This window comes from Bos indicus x Bos taurus, chromosome 22 (assembly GCF_003369695.1).
Source record: "Bos indicus x Bos taurus breed Angus x Brahman F1 hybrid chromosome 22, Bos_hybrid_MaternalHap_v2.0, whole genome shotgun sequence".
NCBI lineage: Eukaryota > Metazoa > Chordata > Mammalia > Artiodactyla > Bovidae > Bos > Bos indicus x Bos taurus.
In genome coordinates, this window is record NC_040097.1 from 25,783,989 (window position 1) to 25,805,168 (window position 21,180).

The 21,180-nt window shown below is 46.7% G+C and overlaps 1 protein-coding gene across 2 annotated transcripts in view; it reads right to left on the reverse strand.

Annotated features, from left to right (window-relative positions):
- The window catches only part of LRIG1 (leucine rich repeats and immunoglobulin like domains 1), a 115,232-nt gene that overhangs the window by 57,680 nt on the left and 36,372 nt on the right, over positions 1-21,180 (reverse strand). For both annotated transcript variants that reach the window (XM_027522465.1, XM_027522464.1), the window contains exons 2-3: positions 18,130-18,201; positions 7,160-7,234 (exon numbers count right to left, since the gene is read on the reverse strand). In XM_027522465.1, coding sequence (XP_027378266.1) covers positions 7,160-7,234; positions 18,130-18,201 — 147 coding nt within the window. The remainder of the gene's footprint in view (positions 1-7,159; positions 7,235-18,129; positions 18,202-21,180) is intronic.

Sequence of the window (21,180 nt, forward strand, 5' to 3'; positions counted from 1 at the left end):
TTTGTCTAAATAATTTACTGCCCTCCAAAAGCTGAGCAGCTTGGTTAGTAAGGAGTCTCCCACCTCCACCCATCACTAAAGATGCTCAGGTAGTGGTTCTCGAAAGAAGGGCAGGGGTTGCCAGACCAGCAGCATCAGCATCACCCAGGACTTTGTGAGCAGAGCAAATTCTGTAATCACACAGCACCCACACCTGCCGTACCAGAAACTGTGGCTGGGACCCAGCCATCCTATGGTCCAGTGAGCCTTCTAGGCGATTCTGGTAAATGGTCCAGTTTGAGAACCACACAGGTGACGGTGAAGCCACAGTCTCCCAAGGTAATGGGTATGACATTTTATCCAGAGGAAAGAATCTGTTCACGTGCACCCAGAGAACTCTGGACAAGAAAGGCAGAAGGTTAGCACGTCTCTGAAGACACAGAAGAGGAACCGAAGCCCCGCTTTACGTATACTTTCCTGTTGTGCTGTCTTCTGACGAGGGCGCTGGCTTCCCTTTAGCACCTGGGATCTGAACGGGACATTCACACTTGACTTACAGCCTTTCAAACCAGGGCTTCGCTGGTGGCTCAGATGGTAAAGAATCTGCCTCAACTGGGGAGAACTGGGTCCAATCCCTGGGTTAGGAAGATCCCCTGGACGAGGGGCAAGGCAACCCACTCCAGTATTCTTGTCTGCAGAATCCCCATGGACAGAGGAACCTGGAGGGCTACAGTCCATGGAGTCACAGTCAGACATAACTGAGGAACTAAGCACAATGTTCAGTTTCTCCCTAAAGCATTTCAGTCACTACTAACCCCATGATCCTGATGACAGTGCATCCAAAAACCCACAGCAAATACGATGCCAAGAACCCACAGGGGGTTCTTTTACTCCAATGCTCTAGCTGACTGGCCTTCCTTCACCAGCAAGGTTAAACTAGGTTATTATTGCAGGACATGGTTCAGAAGCAGAAATAGGGGGAGAAAACTGCCCATTTTCTCTTAAACTTGGTTCAGTCCACTCTTAATCTGATGATTCATGGATGGTCCAGCAAGTTCCCCCAGAGGAAGGATGGGTAAGCCTCCACCTTGGGGAGAATTCTGATGTCCGCCTTACACAAACATGCACTCCCCACAGGTCCACCTCTGTAGCACGATGTAAAGAGCTCCACCATCCAAGGTTACCGGTCAACTTTTTAAGACAAGCTATGATTTCACACTTGAGGGAAAAACATCATGATAAAAAAGATTTCAGCATCAACTATTATGTCTACAAATGATGACCTTCTTCCAGGTGAAGCAACAGAGAGAAAGTTTCAAGGGCAGCAGAGTAAAGGAAAGGCAAGAGGCCTGAACCCAAGCTACACCCACACACGGCTTTAGCAATGCCCAGAAACTATTTATTACTTAGTAAAACTTCACCTGATTATTAACAGTCTCCGCTCAGGTCCCAAAGCCTAGCCGAATTTTCTGAGGAGGAGTCCGGGGCTCCTTTATCCCTGGCTTCTGGGCTGGGCCCTCAGAGACATGGATTCCAGCACTGGGAAGCAGCCCAGGTCCTCACTGCTTGGCTTTTCAATTACTCTTTAATGTGACTTCATCTGCCCATGAATGAGCCTGCAAAGACTGACCCAGCCCGTTCTTCTAGAGCGTTTGCTAGGCAGAGGGAGAGTTAAATATCACCACTGACTTTATGTCCATAGCGGACCTGGCCCAGAAGAGTTCGCGCCATCCTTCCCAGCCTTGGGGTGCCTCAGCCCCACCCAGTGCTCCTTCCATCTAACTGGCTCCAAGTGGGGTCACAGACAGGACAGCAGGTTTTGTCCCTTCCAGGTTTTATTCTCTGTAACTAACAATAAAGTAATGCTAAATGCTCCATGGCTTTAATCAGTTTTTCTTCAGTTAAGAGGTCACAGCAAAATACACAACTGCATAGTTCATTCTGCTTCTGATATTTTTATTTAAATGATTCAATTCTAAGTCTTCCAGGTACATTTGCGAACAGGAGAGAAAAATACTTTACTCAAAAGAAGAAAATAAAAGATGAGTTTTCAGGAAGCTGAGAGGGTGGGGATAGGGGAGGTGATTGCTTAAGGAGTAGGGGTATTATTTCGGGGTGATGACAACGTTCTGAAATTAGATTGTGGTGAGGGGGGTGTTGTGTTTGAGGATGTACACCTGAAATTTGTTTAATACAGTGTTTTATGTTAGTTTTCTCTCAATTAAAAAAAAAAAGCTTTCATAAAAGTTTATTTCCCCCAGATTTGAAGTAAAAGATCAATATTTTGCTGTGTTTTCAAATGCAACAAAGACCCAAGGATTTTAACAGCACAATTACAAAGTCACAGGTAACAGTGTTTGAGGAGTCTTAGCCTAGATCGCCTACCTGATCGAGGCCAAAGAAGGGGGAGAGGAAGCCACGAAACCTGGGTAAGGGGCAGGGTCCAAAGCACACCACCAAGAGGAAAAGAAGTTACGTGGACAAAGCCGAGGGCCACGTGGCTAACACCCTACAGCCAAAACACACGAAACAAAGCTGCTGGGCTTTACAACTCAAGTTGGTTTTACAGCAAGCATTTTACTCCTAGGGCTGAAGGGGAAAAAAAAAAAAATACCACACAGAACCATTTCCACTGGAACCAATCTCCTGAATGATACAAGTGCAGTAATACCACAGGAAAAGCGGAAATTTTTCTTCCCCAGAAATGTCACTTATGCATCACATGAAATTACTATTGCTGTGGGAATTGTAACTTGAGTTTCCTGGACTTCAAATTAGAAAGAAAGAAAGAAAGAACTCAAACGTGAAAATCTACCAGCAGAGTCTGCCCCCACTGAACAAAAGTCTGTTTCTTTTTCTGAGAAGCATTTCATGAAATCTAGCTCCCTCACTCCAACCCAATCCTATTAAAAGCTTTCCTTGAGTTTAATGCTTTTTGGTTATTAAGGACAAATGGCTTTGTCCTTATCTGCAGAACACAATACAAATAAAAATCTGCTCTTTGACAAATACATTAATTGAATTAGATTCCTTTAATCAGAAATTGTTAACCAACTGAAATTTTCCTGAAGGATTCCAGTTCCCAAAACTCTAGAAAACTCTGTCCTGAGGCCCTAATAGTAAAGCCAGGCTTGAAACAAACCCTTTTCCCCACACAGTCCTCCCAAGTGTGACCTCAGCGAAGCAGGGTGCTGGTATGCGGGTGATGAGAGCTCTGTCATGTGAGCAAGGGACCAGGGTTACTGACACAGACTCAGGAGACAAGAAACCAACACAGAGATGAAGAGCTGACCTGGACAGGCAAACAAAATCCAGAGGCAAAAGCCCCCAGTCACCGGCATCTGAACTGACACCACAAAGCTGCTACCTGTCCTAAAAGACATAAGGCAGCAAGAGCAGCCGTGGGACAGCAGGTTCGGTATTTCTTTTGTGACATTATTGCCTCGACTCTCAGTTTCCTGGTCATGGAAGGGATATAAAAGCTGCAAGTGTACTTTTGTGAGTATTTCAACCCCTTCATCCACCAGGTGAGGAAAAAGCACCTTGTCCCTGCTCACAGTATCATCAGAGATACAGCTGGGTATTTGCCTGGTCCCCCTCTTTCCCCTGACCCACCTGCCTACAGCCTTGTCCCCAGAAAGTGGTCCCAGCTCCTCAGCCATGTGGTCCCTTGGCAAGTTCTGATTATTTATCTCCTCCTGCCCAGGAAGGGGAGAATCTGGAGACTATAAGGGCTACCAAGGTGAATGCTGATTAAGCTAACTGACCTATCACGTCCGCAGACAATACGTCAGGAACCTCCTACGTGTGATGGCATTGTGTCTTTCCCAGGTCACTCTGGGCTCCAACTGCAGAGGCACAGAGGTTCCTACTACATGTTTGTTGAATACGTGACACCTTTTACTGCTTTCTTCTGAAAAACCACAAACACACCAGCACAACTTGCCCTTCAAAGCCTGAATGGTGGACTCCCCTGGCGGTTCAGTGGTAAAGAATCCACCTGCCAATGCAGGAGACATGGGTTCAATTCCTGATCTGGGAAGATCCCACGTACCGTGGAACAGCTAAGCAAGCCCATGCGCCAGTACTCCAGAGCCTAGGAGCTGCAACTACCGAAGCACGCGCGCCCTAGAGTCCGCGCTCCACAGCAAGAGAAGCCCCCAGTGAGAAGCCCGTGCACCGCAACTAGAGCGTAGTCCTCGATTAGTGCAACGGGAGAAAAGACTCGGCAGCGACCAAGACCCAGCACAGCTATGGAAGCAAGCGTGCCCTAGAGCCCGCGCTCCACAGCGAGAGAAGCCCCCAGTGAGAAGCCCGTGCACCGCAACTAGAGCGTAGTCCTCGATTAGTGCAACGGAACCAAAGACTGGGCAGCGACCAAGACCCAGCACAGCTATGGAAGCACGCGCGCCCTAGAGCCCGCGCTCCACAGTGAGAGAAGCCCCCAGTGAGAAGCCCGTGCACCGCAACTAGAGAGTAGTCCTCGATTACTGCAACGGAAGAAAAGACTCGGCAGCGACCAAGAAGACCCAGTACAGCCGTAAATAAATAAAAAAAATAAACCTTAAAAAAAAAAAAACAAAAAAAAAACCCAGCCTGAACTGTTGGAATTATCAACAGTGGATGGATGGATGGATGGATGGATGGATGGATGGATGGAGATGCAAGGTGTTTTCCCTTAGAAGTCAGGATGAGAATGTCACATACATCTGCTGTCCGCTCTCCCCTGCTCTTTGCTCAACTCACTTAGGAAATACAGGAATGCATGAAGGAAGACAGCAAATTTATCTATAATTCTGCTACTGTGATGTCATGCTGCTAGCCTGACTCTCAGGCAGTAAATCCACGAGTCTAAGATCGGGGAACACAGGCCCTTTAGACAGAAGGAAGGTAAAGACCATTCAGCATCTGTCATTTCAGAGAATTCACTGACCAAGTTACATGGAGCTCAGCTTCAGGCCAAAGGGAGTATCTGCCAATATAAACCTGCATTTTCCAAACTGAATCAGAATTGGGAGGGAGCCTTTTTTTCTTTTTCCTTCCTACTTTACATATTTTAACACTGTCTAATGGAATAGCAGGAACAAGGCCAACCAGCCCCCCTGCTTCAGACACCTGGGCCAAGGAACAGAAATGTATTTTTAGTCAGCAGAGCAAGGAGTGATTCACAGCACCACAGGCCTCAGGGCAAACGGGGGGCCCTGCCCGTCCTGGCACGGGGCGCGTCACAGTCACCTGCCACACTCCTGCCCCCATGTGGGGGAGAAAGGAGCCATGCACGGGCATGCGTGTTCAGTCTCTGTTCACCGCTCTATTGTGCAACTTACAGGAGCTCAGGCAGCCTCAGTTTCCTGTCTGGTAACATAAAGATGATCTCTGGGGCCTGGGCTTCCCAACCAAGTGAAGAACAAGGGGTGGGGAAGCCGTGCTTCTCAACCTTGAATGAATGGGCCAATGGCCAGGGGGGCCGGTGAAAATGGCTTCTGACCAGCAGGACTGGGATGAGGCCTGGGAGTCTGCATTTCTAACGAGCTCAGTACTGACAGCACACTGCTGGGCCAGGAACAGTCCTTTAAATAGCAAGGCATTAGAAGCATCTTCCGGTGTGCTGCTCTATAAACATACCAGGGATTGGCATGTCCTTAACTAGCCTCAGGTACGGATAACTCATTTAACCAGCAATGAAACACCTTCCAGATGCTAGAACACCATGGGCCAAACAGCTGCAACAAGAAAATTAGATCCCTGACTGATCATCTTGGGACAAAGAGCTATATGCATCATTCCAGCACTCCACAGGTACAAGAAGTGACTCGCAGACCCTGTGGTCCTATAGGTGAGATCACGCCAAGGCCCAAGGGGCCAGGTGACAACTAGCCACCAGCCAGCAGCCGCTGCCACCCGTCAAACACCTATTCTGGCTTGTGCAAGACATTAGGAGTTTCCCGCACCTCATGCTCCCCTCGAACTTTGGACTCACTGCCCCTACGTGTACAAACACAAGGGGAAAAAAAAAAAAAAAAAAAAAAACACAGAAGGGGAACAGGAACACATCCTGTCATCCTGTAGTGAGGAAAATGAGGTTCAGAGAGATGAAGCCGTCTGTTCAGGACACAGGGCTGGGTCACAATTCTAAGCCCCTGCTCCCCAACCCCACAACACCTGGAAAAGGGTTAAAACCAAGACTGTGTTTCCCAAGGCTGGGCCATCTTCTGAACACAGGCCCTGCAGCCAGGAAAACCCGGAGACCTGTAAGACGCACTAGTTATCGGACAGATGAAGCCTTCTTCCCAAGTCACTCTGCTCGGGTCAGTGTCAGAAAAGATACCTCCAGGTGATCGGACAAGTTATAACACCAGCAAAATCACCATCAAATAAAAATTGGCAGGCCTGGAGTGGAAACAGGAAATTTGGCGTGAAGAGGGAGGTGCTCTGCTGGGGAAGCTGCCAATAAAAGCTGGTCTAGAAAATAGCTGGACTTGTGACTGGTGTATCTGGAAAGACCTCTGGGTGAGTTTCAAACAAGTGAGCACCTCCGTCTGACTGCTGGAGAAGTGGGGTAACTGACGGTACTTAACTCCCCGACAGGGTGCTTCTCGGCCCCAACAATGACATACCCAGGGCATCTCCCTTTCTTCCTCACTGAGGTCCCTTTATTCCCTTTCTCATTTCCACTGCGTTGTCTATAATAGTCGACAGGTTTTATGCTGTGTTACACTTGACCATGACAAAGAAATCCTTACTTTTATGCTAATCTCAGAAGCCTGATGAATTGTTTTTTTTTTTTTTTTTTTAAGCCCTGAAAGTGAGCTGAGTCACATTATCAAAGTTACTGCTACAAAGATGAGCCTGCTGTCTCATCACTGATACAGTGTTTTTTAAGTTCAGTTTAGGCACTCAAACTGCCAGCTTATCCATTAGGAACAAGAAATTTAATACCCCTGGGTATTAAAAAGATAATTTCCTGCCAAGCTAGAGATGAGGCAAAACTTTCAGTTTTTAATTCTACACACCCCGAAACAGCAAGCAACACATTTGTCATGATCACTAGAGGTACATGGAGTAAGACCATTTTTTCCAGTGAGCCCAGGAATACGAGTTTCCCTGATACCCAATGTCAGCAACACGATACCACGGCCTCCCCACAACAGCCCAGGATCTCCCAAATGGTACCACTTACAGAAAGAGAGAGACTATATGAGATGAGGCACTGCCCAGGGATGGTATGGCTGTCAACTCATTGTTATTGAGGTACCTGTAATGACAACAAGAAGAAATGAATAAGTTAAATCATTAAAATTAGCCGTATGAAATTACAGATATACAAGGACGTCGTAAAAAAATGGCCATGGGCAAACTGCTATGCTGTAACGCTGAATACGAGAATCTAAACGCAAGTTTTTAATAGGAAAGAAGTTATGCCAGGTCATAAATACTACGTACCACACTCATAGTTTAGGAATAAACACACCCAGAACACGTCCCCTGTCCTCTAGGAGCCTCCACTCTAGCTCAGAAATCAAGACTAATAGACAAGGGACTGTGAACACAGGTGGAGATGCACGAAATCAAACAACAGCTCCCCAAGACCATCACTGAGAGCGCTCCTTGGGGGCTGAAGGATCAGAGCCCACTCCAACTGGGATGGTCCTCCTCCCCCAGTTGCTTTATGCATGTCCATGACACGGCTCTGCCCTCACCAAAGGGCCACGCGGTTGCACCCAGTGCCACAGATTCATGCCCTCCTGTGGGGGGTTCCTGGTGCTGGAGACACATGAACCAATGACTAGTTCTTGGAGGTTCTTATCTACTTGCAATTCCAGCTTCTCTGAACTCTGATGAAGCCTCCAGACGTGTCTTCCAGGAATATATCCATATACACACATACTTTTTCACGCAGACAATCTGAAAATCTTCTGCAGAACCAGAGATGCTCCCCAAGCTCCCTTCCCACTTGAATATTCTATATCTGTACTTCCATAATTCTCAACTCTTAATGGAAGGGGAAGCCCAAAAGTCAGAACACAGCTCGCCTGGGCCATCCCCAGAGGCTCTGGAATCCACCTTCCTTACATGGATGTGTATTTCCAAATTGGGGAAGAGACTTCAAAATCAGATTTGCAAAGTGAGCCCTGAAATCCTTGGGGTAGCCAAAGCACGGTGATCAGGCTTTTTGACGGGGGATGGGCTGGAAAGAAATGGTATCTGAGACGCAGAATAAAGGATAATGCTGGTTTATCTTATTCTTGTTTTTTTACACAATATGTCTTACACAGAGCACCCAGTTACGGTTTGAGGACAAGGCCACTGAAATGACAGCTGTATTCATACAAGTTTACAGCGAGTATTTGCTTGAATAGAATAATCTGGTTGTCTGCCATCTTTTATAGAATGAATGGGGAGGGGGAGGAAAAGGCCTTGAATTATCCCATTCGCTTTCTTCAGTGCCAAAGCTGGTTAGAGATGAAGCCTGGCAATTACTGGGCTGAGGGACACAGAATGTCTATTTCAACAGCTTCATGACTGAAGCATCTGGCGGAGAGAAAGCAGATCTGTACCACGTGGCAAAGCCTTTCTCCACTTAAAGGGCCCTTGTTTGTGTGCTGAAGTAGACGATTAATTACTTTAACAGTCTCTTATCTGACTGCCCCTAAAGCAGACTGCTTCTGCTTCACCTTTTATCTGTCCACCCCTGCTGTGATCCGTTTCCCATCTTGGTGCAAGGATGCTGAAAACTCACCATCTGTCGGAATCTCTACTAATAAATTTTCACAGTACCATAAATGTACATATTCCTCGATGAGATCCTCAGAGCTTACCAGGGCAAGGAAAGCTAAGGTCAAGAACTTGCTGCCAAGAAGGCAGCTTGCTTACAAACTCTTCATTTCTTAGAGATTTATTCTAAAACGCAGATGCTTGGTGGGGGGGGGGGGGGGTGTCATAATAATAATAACAGCAGCTAACTTACTGAGGGCTTATTATATGCCAGGCCTGACTCTTGAAGGCTTTTCAATATATTAATCTGTCCTTAGAGCCCTACTAGGCAGGCCCCATTAACATTTCCATTGTACCAATGAGGAAACTGAATCACTAAGATGTTAAGTAATTTAACTGAGGTCACCAGCAGTAAAAGGCAGTGGCCCTGGGGGTCAAGCCCCGAAGTCTAGGTTCTTAACCATTACTTCCATTTATTTATAGCTGCAGCAGCAACTCTACAGCATTATGTAACTGCATTGTCAGACTCTGGGTTCAGAACCAGGCGCTAGTACTGTTCTCTACCTCACAGGTGAGGTCTCTAAGTGTAAGTCACCATCCTAAGGTGACAGAGAGAGAGGGAGAGAGAGGCCTGGACAAGAGGTGAACAAAGTACAAGTGCCAGCCACAGGAGAGCCACAGCTGAAAAGGCTAGCAGGCAGCAAGCTTACAGCCTTATGGTAACATGGTAGCTGTCTTTCAGTTGTCAGTAAGGACTTCTCTGCAGGAGAACTTTGGCTGATTGAGTTTGGTCTCGGGCCACCCTGCTGCACACACAACAAACTGCTCCACCCAACTCCTAGGAATGATAACTGAACAAGGAAAGGGGGCATCGTTAGCATATCTCAAATCGTGACCAAAATGCTGGAAGCAGAGCGTGCAGGTGTGGCCAACAGCGCTGAAGGTACACAGGGCATTTCAGGTCTGGATCAGCAGCCCGGAGTCAACAAGATGAGGCAGAAATCGCAGGCTCTGATCAGCAGGGCTGCTGGATTTATGAAAAGGTCAGAGGGAACACAGAGAAGAAGATCTGCAAGGCTAGCTTACTTCTCAATCATTTCTACTTCAAAAGAAGGGCAAGTAAACCTCAACCAGCTCCTCCACCACTGGCTCTCTTCTCGCTCTGTCCCTTGTTGAAACCAGAACACTACCTCGGAAGGCAACAAAGGCCCAACTCCCGCTGAGACACGACCAACTTGCCAGCCTGAAATAGAGGCTGGTCAAAAACAGCACCACCTCCAGAGCCAGCCAAAGAAGGGCCTCGGGACATTCGGCACAGTCTCCATGTGTAGGGATGCTGTCAGAATTTAGGACTGTGTTTGATGAAATCTTCTGAATATCTAGGGCTGTGCAGTCTTTCCCCCCTTCTCATTCCCTCCAAATCTGCTTCCATTCAAAGGCCCTAAAAATTCTTCTTAAATATCTGGCTTCTATAACTGAAACTTTTCCTGATGATTTAGGACCAAGAAATGCTCTGGAAGCATCAGACCGTGAACAATGGCCCAGCCCTGCAGCTGGGAAAGGTGTGAAAAAGGCATGGGGTGGGATGGGGGAGAGCTTTGCATAGACCGCCTCCCCATCCCCCTATTCCCCATCCCACCCCATCCCCCTATTCCCCATCCCATCCAGGCAGAACCTGGATGTTGGCCTTTCCCAGCCTTCCGGGCCCCCTCAGCTCTCTCTCTCTGAAACTTCCATTTACTGGACTTGGTGAAAGGAAGTTTTCACATCATGCAAGATGCAGAATGTTAAAAAGGATGCTTCAGAGAACTTTTATTACTGACTGCCTTAATCAAATCAGGCATCAACAAACAATGAAAAACAAACCCACAGGATCACTTTGAGTTATAGCCCTTTCTGTTTTTTAAAAACGGTTTGGCTCTAATTACTTACTGAATAGCTGATGTAAGTACACAGTGAAATTCCAAATTGTTTCAAAAAAAGAACACCAGGAATATATATTGAAAGCCACCACTGCCCCCGCCCCGCCCCCTGGTTTGCCTCCAAGAGGAAGCTCCAGCTGTAGGCTGCTGCAGATGAACACACGGTTTTCTTCCACGCAGATGCCTGTGTCTCACACAGACTATTCTGCGCCAGTTTCCCCTTAGTAATAGATCTTGGGGATCTCCCTAAATCTTTTAACCAGAGGTGAAGTGCTCCTTTGCTACGATGAATGATATGAATGAGCCACAACTGACGTAGTTGATTCATTAATTTTCTAGACACTGGTTGTTTCCAATCACAAAGTGAGCTGCCATTAATATCGGTCAAAGTTGGGCTGGGGGTGCCACATCAGTTCGTTTTGTTTCTGAAGTGGGAGAAAGTCATCAGGTAGGAGCCACTGTGGAGTTAGGAACACTTCATCAATAGCCATTACCAGTGCTTTCAGCTACTCGAGAATAAGGCAGACTACGTTACTGACTTTGGCAAGACTTACAGTTTGCATACCAGCTGGACAGGTACAGGTATTTCAGTATCATGACACAGAATGCAGTTCCTCTAAGTCAACACTTAGAAACGACAATAAAGGCAAACACTTCTCTGAGTGCCAGGCTCTGTGCGGAGGATTTTCCGTGCCATGTGTCACTGAATAACATGTCAGCCCTTGAAGCAAAGCACTAATTCATCACCTCACGTTAAAAGACGAGACTGAGACCAAGTTACCGCACAGCAGAGCAGGGATTATTAGGAGGAGATGATACAGTTCAAATGTTTCAATCAGACAGACCCGGGTCCATTTAACCCTGAGCTAATCCCGTACCAATCAAACGGCCTTCAGTGGGTCACTGAACCTCACTGCGCCTTAGCTTTCTTCACCAAAAGTGCAAAGGACAAGCCCCAACTCCATAGAGTTTTGGCAGGATCTGGCTGAAATCACTAAATCTAACAGCCCAGGAGAGAGCCACATATATAGTAAATGCTTAACAGGTGGTGGTGATTCACAGCCAAAAAGCAGTGCCTCAAGTGACACCCCCTTATGATTTCAACCCTCCCCTGAAACACACTGCACACGCGCACACACAGGGGCAGCAGAAGCCTGGGCCACCACAGGGCGAGCCATAAATACCCAGAGGCAGGAACGCTCAGCCTTTCTCGGCGCCTTCAGAACCTTTTAGGTCAACGGCCCTGGAAAGCACACGGCAGCACCCACGTTAGGCATTCCCGGGCCAGGCAGCAGTAACGCGATCCGAGCGCAGTTCTGAAGGAGGACGGTATAAATAGCCCCTCTTATTAATAGAGGAGCCTCGCAGTCCAGGACTCCTGGCTGGAGGCTCTCCCTGGTGGGCTTTCCTCAGCGCTGCGGGCAGTGACGACCATGTGGTCTGGCGGCAGCTGCGCCAACATCCTCAGGTCCTCCGGGGGCCCCCAACCGGCTTGCTTTCTTTCTCCAACTGGCCCACGATGCTCTGCGGTTGCCGGCCTCCAAAATAAAACCACTGCTAAACCACCGACCACAGCTTTGCCAGCCTGTGGTTCCCCTCGTGCTGAGGTTTCCAGACTCAAGTGGTGGCTGGTGGCTGTGCAGGTTTCAGGAGAACTGACAGCCCTTGGAAGACTCAGTTAATTTAGAAGCAGTGTGCCCACTGTGATTTTTTTTCTTTTCTTTAATATGCTTCTCCATCTCCCCACCCATTGCTCCTCACTGCCTCTTCCTGCCTGCACGATGTATTAGGATTCCCTTCAGGAAAGGACTGGATCTTTATCAATGACAAGTTCCACTGCTCTGGGCCCTTGAGGAATTTGTGTCATCCAGCCCACAGTATGACACTGGGGACCAGGGGTAGTCATGCTGGTAAAGGGTTCCCCCTATCAGCCCCCAAGGATTTGTATCTTAACAAGCCACCCAGCTCAGTGGCGGGGTGGGGGGGTTGTGGAGAGCAGCTCTGGGGTTCTCAAAGTAGAAGATAAATAATATACAGTGTGCCCCTGGGCTTCCCAAGTGTCTCAGTAGTGAAGAAACTGCCTGCCAATGCAGGAGATGTGGGTTCAATCTTTGGGTCAGGAAGATCCCCTGGAGGAGGAAATGGCAACCACTCCGGTATTCTTGCCTGAAAAATTCCATGGACAGAGGAGCCTGGCGGACTACAGTCCACGGGGCCACACAGAGTCGGACATGACTGAGAGACTGAACACACAGCATAGAGCCCTGCCCATGTACGATGCTCTGGAAATCAGATCCAATGAATAGTTACTGTATTTGTAACTGGATAACATGTCACTACGCCCATGTTCCAGAGGCAGCACAGAAGGAAATACCTTGTCCGGGGACTCAGTCCCGGTAAGGGGCAGAAGCAGGACTCCAAGCCAGGTTTGCCTGCTACCAAACTCACATCCTCCCAGTACACGACACTGTACTCACAAGGAGTGATCCCTCTCTTTACAACTCCCACGCCCGGGAAGGCTGTGCTGCCACGGAGAGTCTGGGATAGGAGTGAGACCAGGGACTCCAGGCCTCACTCCCTCATTTACTAGCTATGCAATTGCAGCCAGGTTCCCAGGCTCCGCTCCACAACTGTCTGAAAATGTAGAAATGACCATAAGGAGCAGAGGGCTTTTTATTAGCACAATAGCCAGCTACAGTCAACTTTCCTGAGTGCATTAGCTGGAGGAAGAGGAGAAGACACACACAGTAGAGAGAGGGTAGACGACGGGGTCGAGAAGTCTCACCCTGTCCCTAAATCCAACAGGAGCTCAGGAGAAGGAAAAAAGCCAGAATGTGAAGGGAGAAGGGAAGGTGGGCTTGGACAAGGTGATGTGGGTTTGGACAAAGAGTCTGGAGGAATCAGAGGAAATACTAAGTACCTCGATAGAGAAGACCAATGCAGTAAGAGTGACAGAGGAGATGAAACACTGGACTTTCCATCCTTTTAAAATCTTGGGTGGAAGGCTGCAGGTTAAGAAGAGGGGGTGGGGGGTGAAGACAGTGCAGCTTCAGGCTTAAATACACAGCGCAGAAAGTGAAGAGGAACTAAAAAGCCTCTTGATGAAAGTGAAAGAGGAGAGTGAAAAAGTTGGCTTGCTGCTGCTGCTGCTGCTGCTATTAAGTCGCTTCAGTCGTGTCTGACTCTGTGCAACCCCACAGACGGCAGCCCATCAGGCTCCCCTGTCCCTGGGATTCTCCAGGCAAGAACACTGGAGTGGGTTGCCATCTCCTTATCCAACGCATGAAAGTGAAAAGTGAAAGTGAAGTCGCTCAGTCGTGTCCTACTCTTCGCGACCCCATGGACTACAGCCTACCAGGCTCCTCCGCCCATGGGATTTTCCAGGCAAGAGTACTGGAGTGGGGTGCCATTGCCTTCTCCCAACATTCAGAAAACTAAGATCATGGCATCTGGTCCCATCACTTCATGGCAAATAGATGGGGAAACAGTGGAAACAGTGGCAGACTTTATTTTTCTGGGCTCCAAAATCACTGCAGATGGTGACTGCAGCCATGAAATTAAAAGACACTTACTCCTTCGAAGGAAAGTTATGACCAACCTAGATAGCATATTAAAAACAGAGATATTACTTTGCCAACAAAGGTCCATCTAGTCAAGGCTATGGTTTTTCCAGTGGTCATGTATGGATGTGAGAGTTGGACTGTGAAGAAAGCTGAGCGCTGAAGAATTGATGCTTTTGAACTGTGGTGTTGGAGAAGACTCTTGAGAGTCCCTTGGACTGCAAGGAGGTCCAACCGGTCCATCCTAAAGGAGATCAGTCCTGGGTATTCATTGGAAGGACTGATGCTGAAGTTGAAACTCCAATACTTTGGCCACCTCATTTGAAGAGCTGACTCACTGGAAAAGACCCTGATGCTGGGAGGGATTGGGGGCAGGAGGAGAAGGGGACGACAGAGGATGAGATGGCTGGATGGCATCACCAACTCGATGCATGTGAGTTTGGGTGAACTCCGGGAGGTGGTAATGGACAGGGAGGCCTGGTGTGCTGCGATTCATGGGGTTGCAAAGAGTCAGACACGACTGAGTGACTGAACTGAACTGAACTGAACTGGAAATCAAACAGATTTGAGTTCAACTCTCAGCTTTCCTGGAGCTGAGATTGTAAAGAATCCACCTGCAATGTGGGAGACCCAGGTTTCATCCCTCATTTGGGAAGATCCCCTGGAGAAGGGGATGGCAACCCACTCCAGTACTTCTGCCTGGAGAATTCCATACACAGAGGAGACTGATGTGATATAGTCCGTGGGGTTGCAAACAGTTCCACTCAATTGAGTGACTAACACTTTTCTCAGCTTTACCAACCAGGTGACACTGAACAGGTTTATTTAATCTCTCTGAGCTTCCATTTCCTCCTCTGTAAAGTGGAGAAAATGACTGTAAAGAAAAGAATTTAAATCACATAGAGCTGGTGTCAGGATGAAATGAAGCCGTCTTCCTCTAAGGCTGAGTGTGGTGTTACTGTCATTGCTGTGCTGTTGTGATTCGGGAAATTTATTTTTAAGACTAACCGGCATCCCCAGTGAAGGACAGGTGCAAGTCAGATGCTCTCCGTTCTAGATCTGGGTGGGGATTAAGTTCCAAAAAAGCACCAAGTAAAAGGGGGATTAAAAGCCGCAGGTCAAGGGAACCAAACCAATTGAAACTGGATGGCTGTTGGGGGAAGAAACAAATGGCAAGACAGAGCTGGAGAGAACACAGCAAAGGCTCACGGGAGCATCAACTGTGCCCCCAATCTATGGCGGGGCTGATGACACTGGATCCACAACATAACATGACCCCCAGGGCCCCCTGGGACCCAGGCCCTGGCCACACACCCCGCCCTCACGCACACCAGGCACAGTGGCCCTCGTCCTGGTCCTTCTGTGAGGGCCTTGTCTTCTATTTGCAGCTCATCCTGTCCACACCACTCACATTTTCTTGATCTGCCTGTCAGTCACCACCCTGAGCACTCCAGCTCCATTATTACCTCTCTAAAATCAAAGGAGAAAATCCTCCCCTGACCCTGTTCTAGGCCCCCCAAACACGTATGACAAGTGAGTCTCCTGGCTTCCTTGTTCCCCACATGTCTTTCCCTTTTTTAATGTGGTTCTGTGACAGGCGAGGCTTGTCTGAGGTGCCAGGATTGTGGGAAATGGGAACAGCATTCAGGGGGCTACCAAGAAAACTACGAAGCCAGAGTAAAGACTATCTGAATGTAGCACTTTTAAAATTTGAAAGTGAATGCAGAACAACACTCATTCAGAGCAGAGTATGTAAGTTTTCAAACCAAGATATGATCAGCAACAGAGCCCTGTCAAGCCAGACAGGAGCCTGGGGCAAAAGGAAAAATAATCAGTTAAGCTGATTCAGACTTTACTTAAACTTTCTGTATTTTTTCATCATGGATTAGTATTATTTTATTATTTGGCATTCATTTTTCTTTTTTCAAATACTGCATTAAGGTCCTTTATCTTGAATGCTTAATTTTTTTTTAGAAGCCCCTTCAATCCTGCACCACTGGCAAATGCCTCTTACCTAACCCTTCCCTAGCTCTCTCTGTCTGCCTTATTCAGTCCTGTGCCCCCAGCAGCAGAGCAGTGCCTGGCACATAGGAGGTACTTGAGGAAATAGTGAATGAAAGCCTGAATGATGCCCTAAGAAATAACATGATTTTTGTTTTGTCCAATTCGAAAAGAAACCACTAAGCTCTGAGACTCAACCTACAGAAGTTGAATACAGTAACCACAAGTGGTTAAAGACAGCCTGGATCAAGGGAAAGGACTGGGTTATGGCCCAAACCGGCTCCTTGATGGGCTGGGTTTATCATTTCAGGTGGCTGTGGTGGGCTGTCACACCCCCACGAAATTCTTAGGCTGAAGTTCCAGCCCTCGATACCTCAGCTTGTGATCATAAGTGGAGAAAGGGTTTTTAAAGAGGTCATATGGATGGGTTCTAATCCAGTATGATTGGTGCCCTTTTGACAGGAGGACATTTGGACACAAAGAAGAGGCACCAGGGAAAGGAAAGGCCATGGGAAGAGGTGGCCAAGAAGGTGGCCATCTGCAAGTCAAGGAGAGAGGCCCCAGAGGAAACCAACCCTGCCAGGACCTTGATCTTGAACTTCCAGCCTCCAGAACCCTGAGAGAATAAGTTACTATTATTTAAGTCACCCAGTCTGTGGTCTTTTACTAAGTAAACTTGCATAATGACCCACTTCCAAACTAGTCCAAATCATATGACCCTATGGAAAAATAAGGGCCCTGGACAAAGTATTTCCAAGCGTCCCTTCCAACTCTCATCTTCCTTTAACTTGGGAAGTTGGAACCTTCTTTAAACAGACCTGGAAATCATAAACAGCATTTTGGAGAATCTGGAGATGGTGGTAGAGAGCACAAGTATTTAACAAATTGCATCATCTGATTAAATTTCCTTTAGATAAACCCTCAACAATAGGATCAAAAAATAATAAACAAGGATTTTTTTTTATCAGTTACATGTAACAAGTAAAATATATAAAGCACTTAATGTCTACTAAAAATAGAGTAACAACAGGAGCGAATGGGTGAATGATTTATGAAATATCCATGCATAAGTAGCTTTACATAAAAATTGAAATGGGATAGTAAAAATCTTTTAATTTACATGACAAAGTATTCACAAATGTAAGGAGAAGTAAGAAACAGATGTAAAACCATGGTATAAATACAGTTTGATTCCAAAATTTTGTGTAGAAGTATATATTTTTCACTAAGTGTCCACAATGTTTAGCCTTGGGTGATAATACTGGTGATTTTAATTTGTTTTACATATTTCTACAGTTGCCAAATTTTCTGCAGTGGGTATGCATGACTTTTCTTTGAAGTCCCTGTAGAACTAAAATCCTGAATAACTCTAACATTCACGTTAAAAGCAGAATTCCTCACATTAAAAAGAGAAAGAAAAGACTGAGGCCTGACTTAAAGGACATTGCAAGAGACAGCAAACCTGGCGTTCGAAAGACAGTAATGTCTAGTTCTGTTTGGAGATCGGGAGAGAAAAATCAGCCTTATTATCCATTTCTCTATACCTTGCATTCCTGGGAAAGAGAAGGGGTGGGCCGGCTGATTTGCCCCAGCAAAGCAGGCTGCTCTAGGGCCCTGGGGACTGGGGGAAGTACCAGCCAGGTGTGTTAGCCCCCTGGGCCCCCAAGGCTTTCCACAAGCCTGTACAGCCCCCGTGGGCATGTGATTTCCAATAAATTCACATCTGCTGGACACACCCATCACTGACTGCCCAGGAAGAAGAGAGGGGCTTCAGCAAAGGAGTGCTAAGTAGGCAGGACCTTTTGTCTCCAACAGCGCCCAGCAGATGTCCCCTCTAACAAGGTTCAGACTGCTGATCCAGGGAAAGAGTGGCGCTGCCACAAGACAGGGTCTTCCCCAGGAGCTTGCCATCCTGCCCACCAACCCCCCAAAGTTTGAGGAAAAGCACTCACACTTCTTGTAGATTCGGCAAGTCCTCAAAACCAGCAGGATCAATCTCAGAAAGTTTGTTGTAACTCAGGTTTCTGGAAAGAGGAGAGCAAAAAACAAAGAAAAAATTCAGTCAATACTCCCAAATTTAGGAATCATCTACCCATCCCTCCCCAGGAGAAATAACCCCTCTTACTCATAACTGCCTGCATCTCATGTACTATTTTAAGTAACCCTGGTGGCTCAGACAGTAAAGAATCTGCCTGCAATGCAGGAGACCAGGGTTCAATCCCTGTGTCGGGAAGATCCTTGGAGAAGGAAATCGCAACCCACGGCAGTATTCTTGCCTGGAGAATTCCATGGACAGAGGGATTCTGTGACCACCATGCTGGTCCAAATGCCTGGCATCCTATCAAATGGCATTTTGAAAAATTACTGTTTTACTAAGGCATCAAACACTATTAAGAAGCAGTAAAGGGAGTCTGATCCTTCACTGACTAAAAATCAGTGGTCCCCAACCATGGATGACATTTGGCAAAGTCTGTAGACATTTCTGGTTGTCATGACTGAAGGGACGGGGAGGGGAGGATCCTACTAGCATCTGGTGGGGAGAGGACAAGGAAGCTGCTAAACAACCTCCAAAGGACAGGACAGCCCTTAAGGACAGATCCAGCCTTCACTGCTAATAGTAACATTCAGAGGTTGAGAGACTTTGGTCTAAACAAAAACTTCAGGATCAAAACTCGCTTGCATGTATAGTTAAAGTTGAAAGGACTATTTAATAAGTGAGCAATGTAAGATCTTAATCATAAGGTTTATATGAACATGGCATTCCTACCATCGATGAACAAATATTTCAAGTGATAATCATGCCAGAGAGAGGAGCACTGTCATAGGAAATCACATTGGTGTGAACCAAAGCCTCACATGCCAGCAGCGTTCTCAAGATGACAGCGTCTATCACATGACTCAGAATTACATCCCTCTCCCCTTCAGCCCATCTGTGACCCCATTCTCAGAGGGAGACAAGGACCAAGCGGGACAATGTTTGATCTGCTGAGCTTCCCAGAGCACACCCTCAACCCAGACCAGCTTGATCTTTCAGGAACAGAACCCACACAGATGTGGTCCACACGGGCCCTCACTGTGCCTCACTCTCTGCAACCAAAATACATCCAATCCTGTGTGTGCCAAAGGAGCTGGCTACATTTTTCATCTCAGCTATTAATTCCACTGCCATTACTGCCAATTAACAAGTACTACGAATCGAGAGTTCAAAGTCTCTTAAGGGGCCCAGTATCACATTAAGTGGCAACTTTCTTTTAAGCTTCCTCCAGAGACATTCCAATCAATACTAAGCCAGAGCCGAGAGCCATTTCACTGTCAACTCAAGACATTTATCTAAATAAAAGTCAAACCACCCTTGAAATTAATGGTACATCTGTGTTCGGGGCACAGCCTGAATTAAAAGCAATTTGTCCAGGGATTATGTTACCATAAAAATTGAAGGTGGTAATTTTTAAACCACCTATTGAAGTCAAGTGTGAGCTTGTCTGTTCTTGGGAGTATTTACAATGAGATACTTACACAGAAATCAACAGGTTAGACTTGGAACAGAAAATCCACAAATGGAGAGAGTTCTTTCCTGTCACAGAAAGGACTGAGTGGACTAAAAGTTCCTCCTATGATGAGCATATTATCATGACAATGTGGGGCAGAGATCTTGTTTCTGGTTCTACAGGTAGTGTGAGTTGATAATGACCGTGACATTCATATCATCTCAGGTAATGGGGAGTTGCTAAGCCAGAGCAGGCTTGAGAGAAAGACTCAGAAACCACAAAGCCAAGAGCTGGAAGGGTAAACAAGGGACGCAGGCGGTCACCTGCCAGGTGTGGAGTGAGGCTGACGCAGCAGTGCCCACTCAACCTGCCTGCCACCTAAAGGGGCCATTTGTACCTGGTTCCCAAAAGAAGGGTGGTGCACACCAGTCTCCTTCATTTTCAAGAAGCCTGAGCTCTGAAATTTTATGTGCAGTCTTTTCAATTCTTTAAATGTATATGTTAAAACCTGGCGGTGTGTGTGGACCACATCTCTGCAAACATAAATCTGCAGAACACATTTAAGCAGAGGATCACCATTTTTCAACCTCTGATCTAGTTTCAAAATGAATAACTTGCGGCCAGGGCAGGAGCTGGGGTTCACAGGATCTAGGGCCCAAGCTAGGCCTGGTGGCTCTGTTCTGAACAATCTGAAAGGAAATCACTTCCCTCAATCCCTGAGCCAGAAAAGTCCAGATCCTTTAGGAACTCAGGCTTAGAATAAAGACATTTAAAATCACAACTCTCCTTGGTCTCTATTTTTTCCCCTTAAGGAGCACATACAATTTATTTACATTTCAAAAACGCTGTATCTAGTGTTATATTTAAAACAGATGGCCAACAAGGACCTACTGTATAACATAGGGAACTCTACTCAATACTCTGTAGTAACTTAACTAGTAAAAGAATTTGAAAAAGAATACATATATGTATATGCATAACTGTAACATATGAATTATTCTGCTGTACACCTACCTGCAACTAACACAACATTGTTAACCAACTATACCCCAATATAAAATAAAGTAAAAAAAAAAAAACGAAAAAACCTTGTACAAATTCTGCTTTTTAGATAAGGCAACTTGATAAAGGGGGATTCCATAAGCTACTTTTATCAAGAAGCCAGACAGTATCAGTACTTAACACGGAGATTCCAGGAAGTAGCAATAAGTTCAAGAGACTTGTAAGTGGAAATCTAAGCGTTCACTTGGTCTGCCTGGATGAAGCGATTTTTCGATTCTCGATCAACTGGAAAAGCCACGTATCGCCAACCCAGACTGCCTCTAAGAGTAATTCTGCTCTCAGCACCTTTCACCAACACAGAGAGAATACAGTAGCTGAGGCTCAGGTCCCTTGGAATGACACTGCTTTGGGACAAAGAGCTTTTAAGTCTGAAAAATAAATCCTGGTACAAAGCGGGGAATGAGGCTGACACAGCCGTGTCCACTCACTTGCCTGCCACCTAAAGGGCCATTT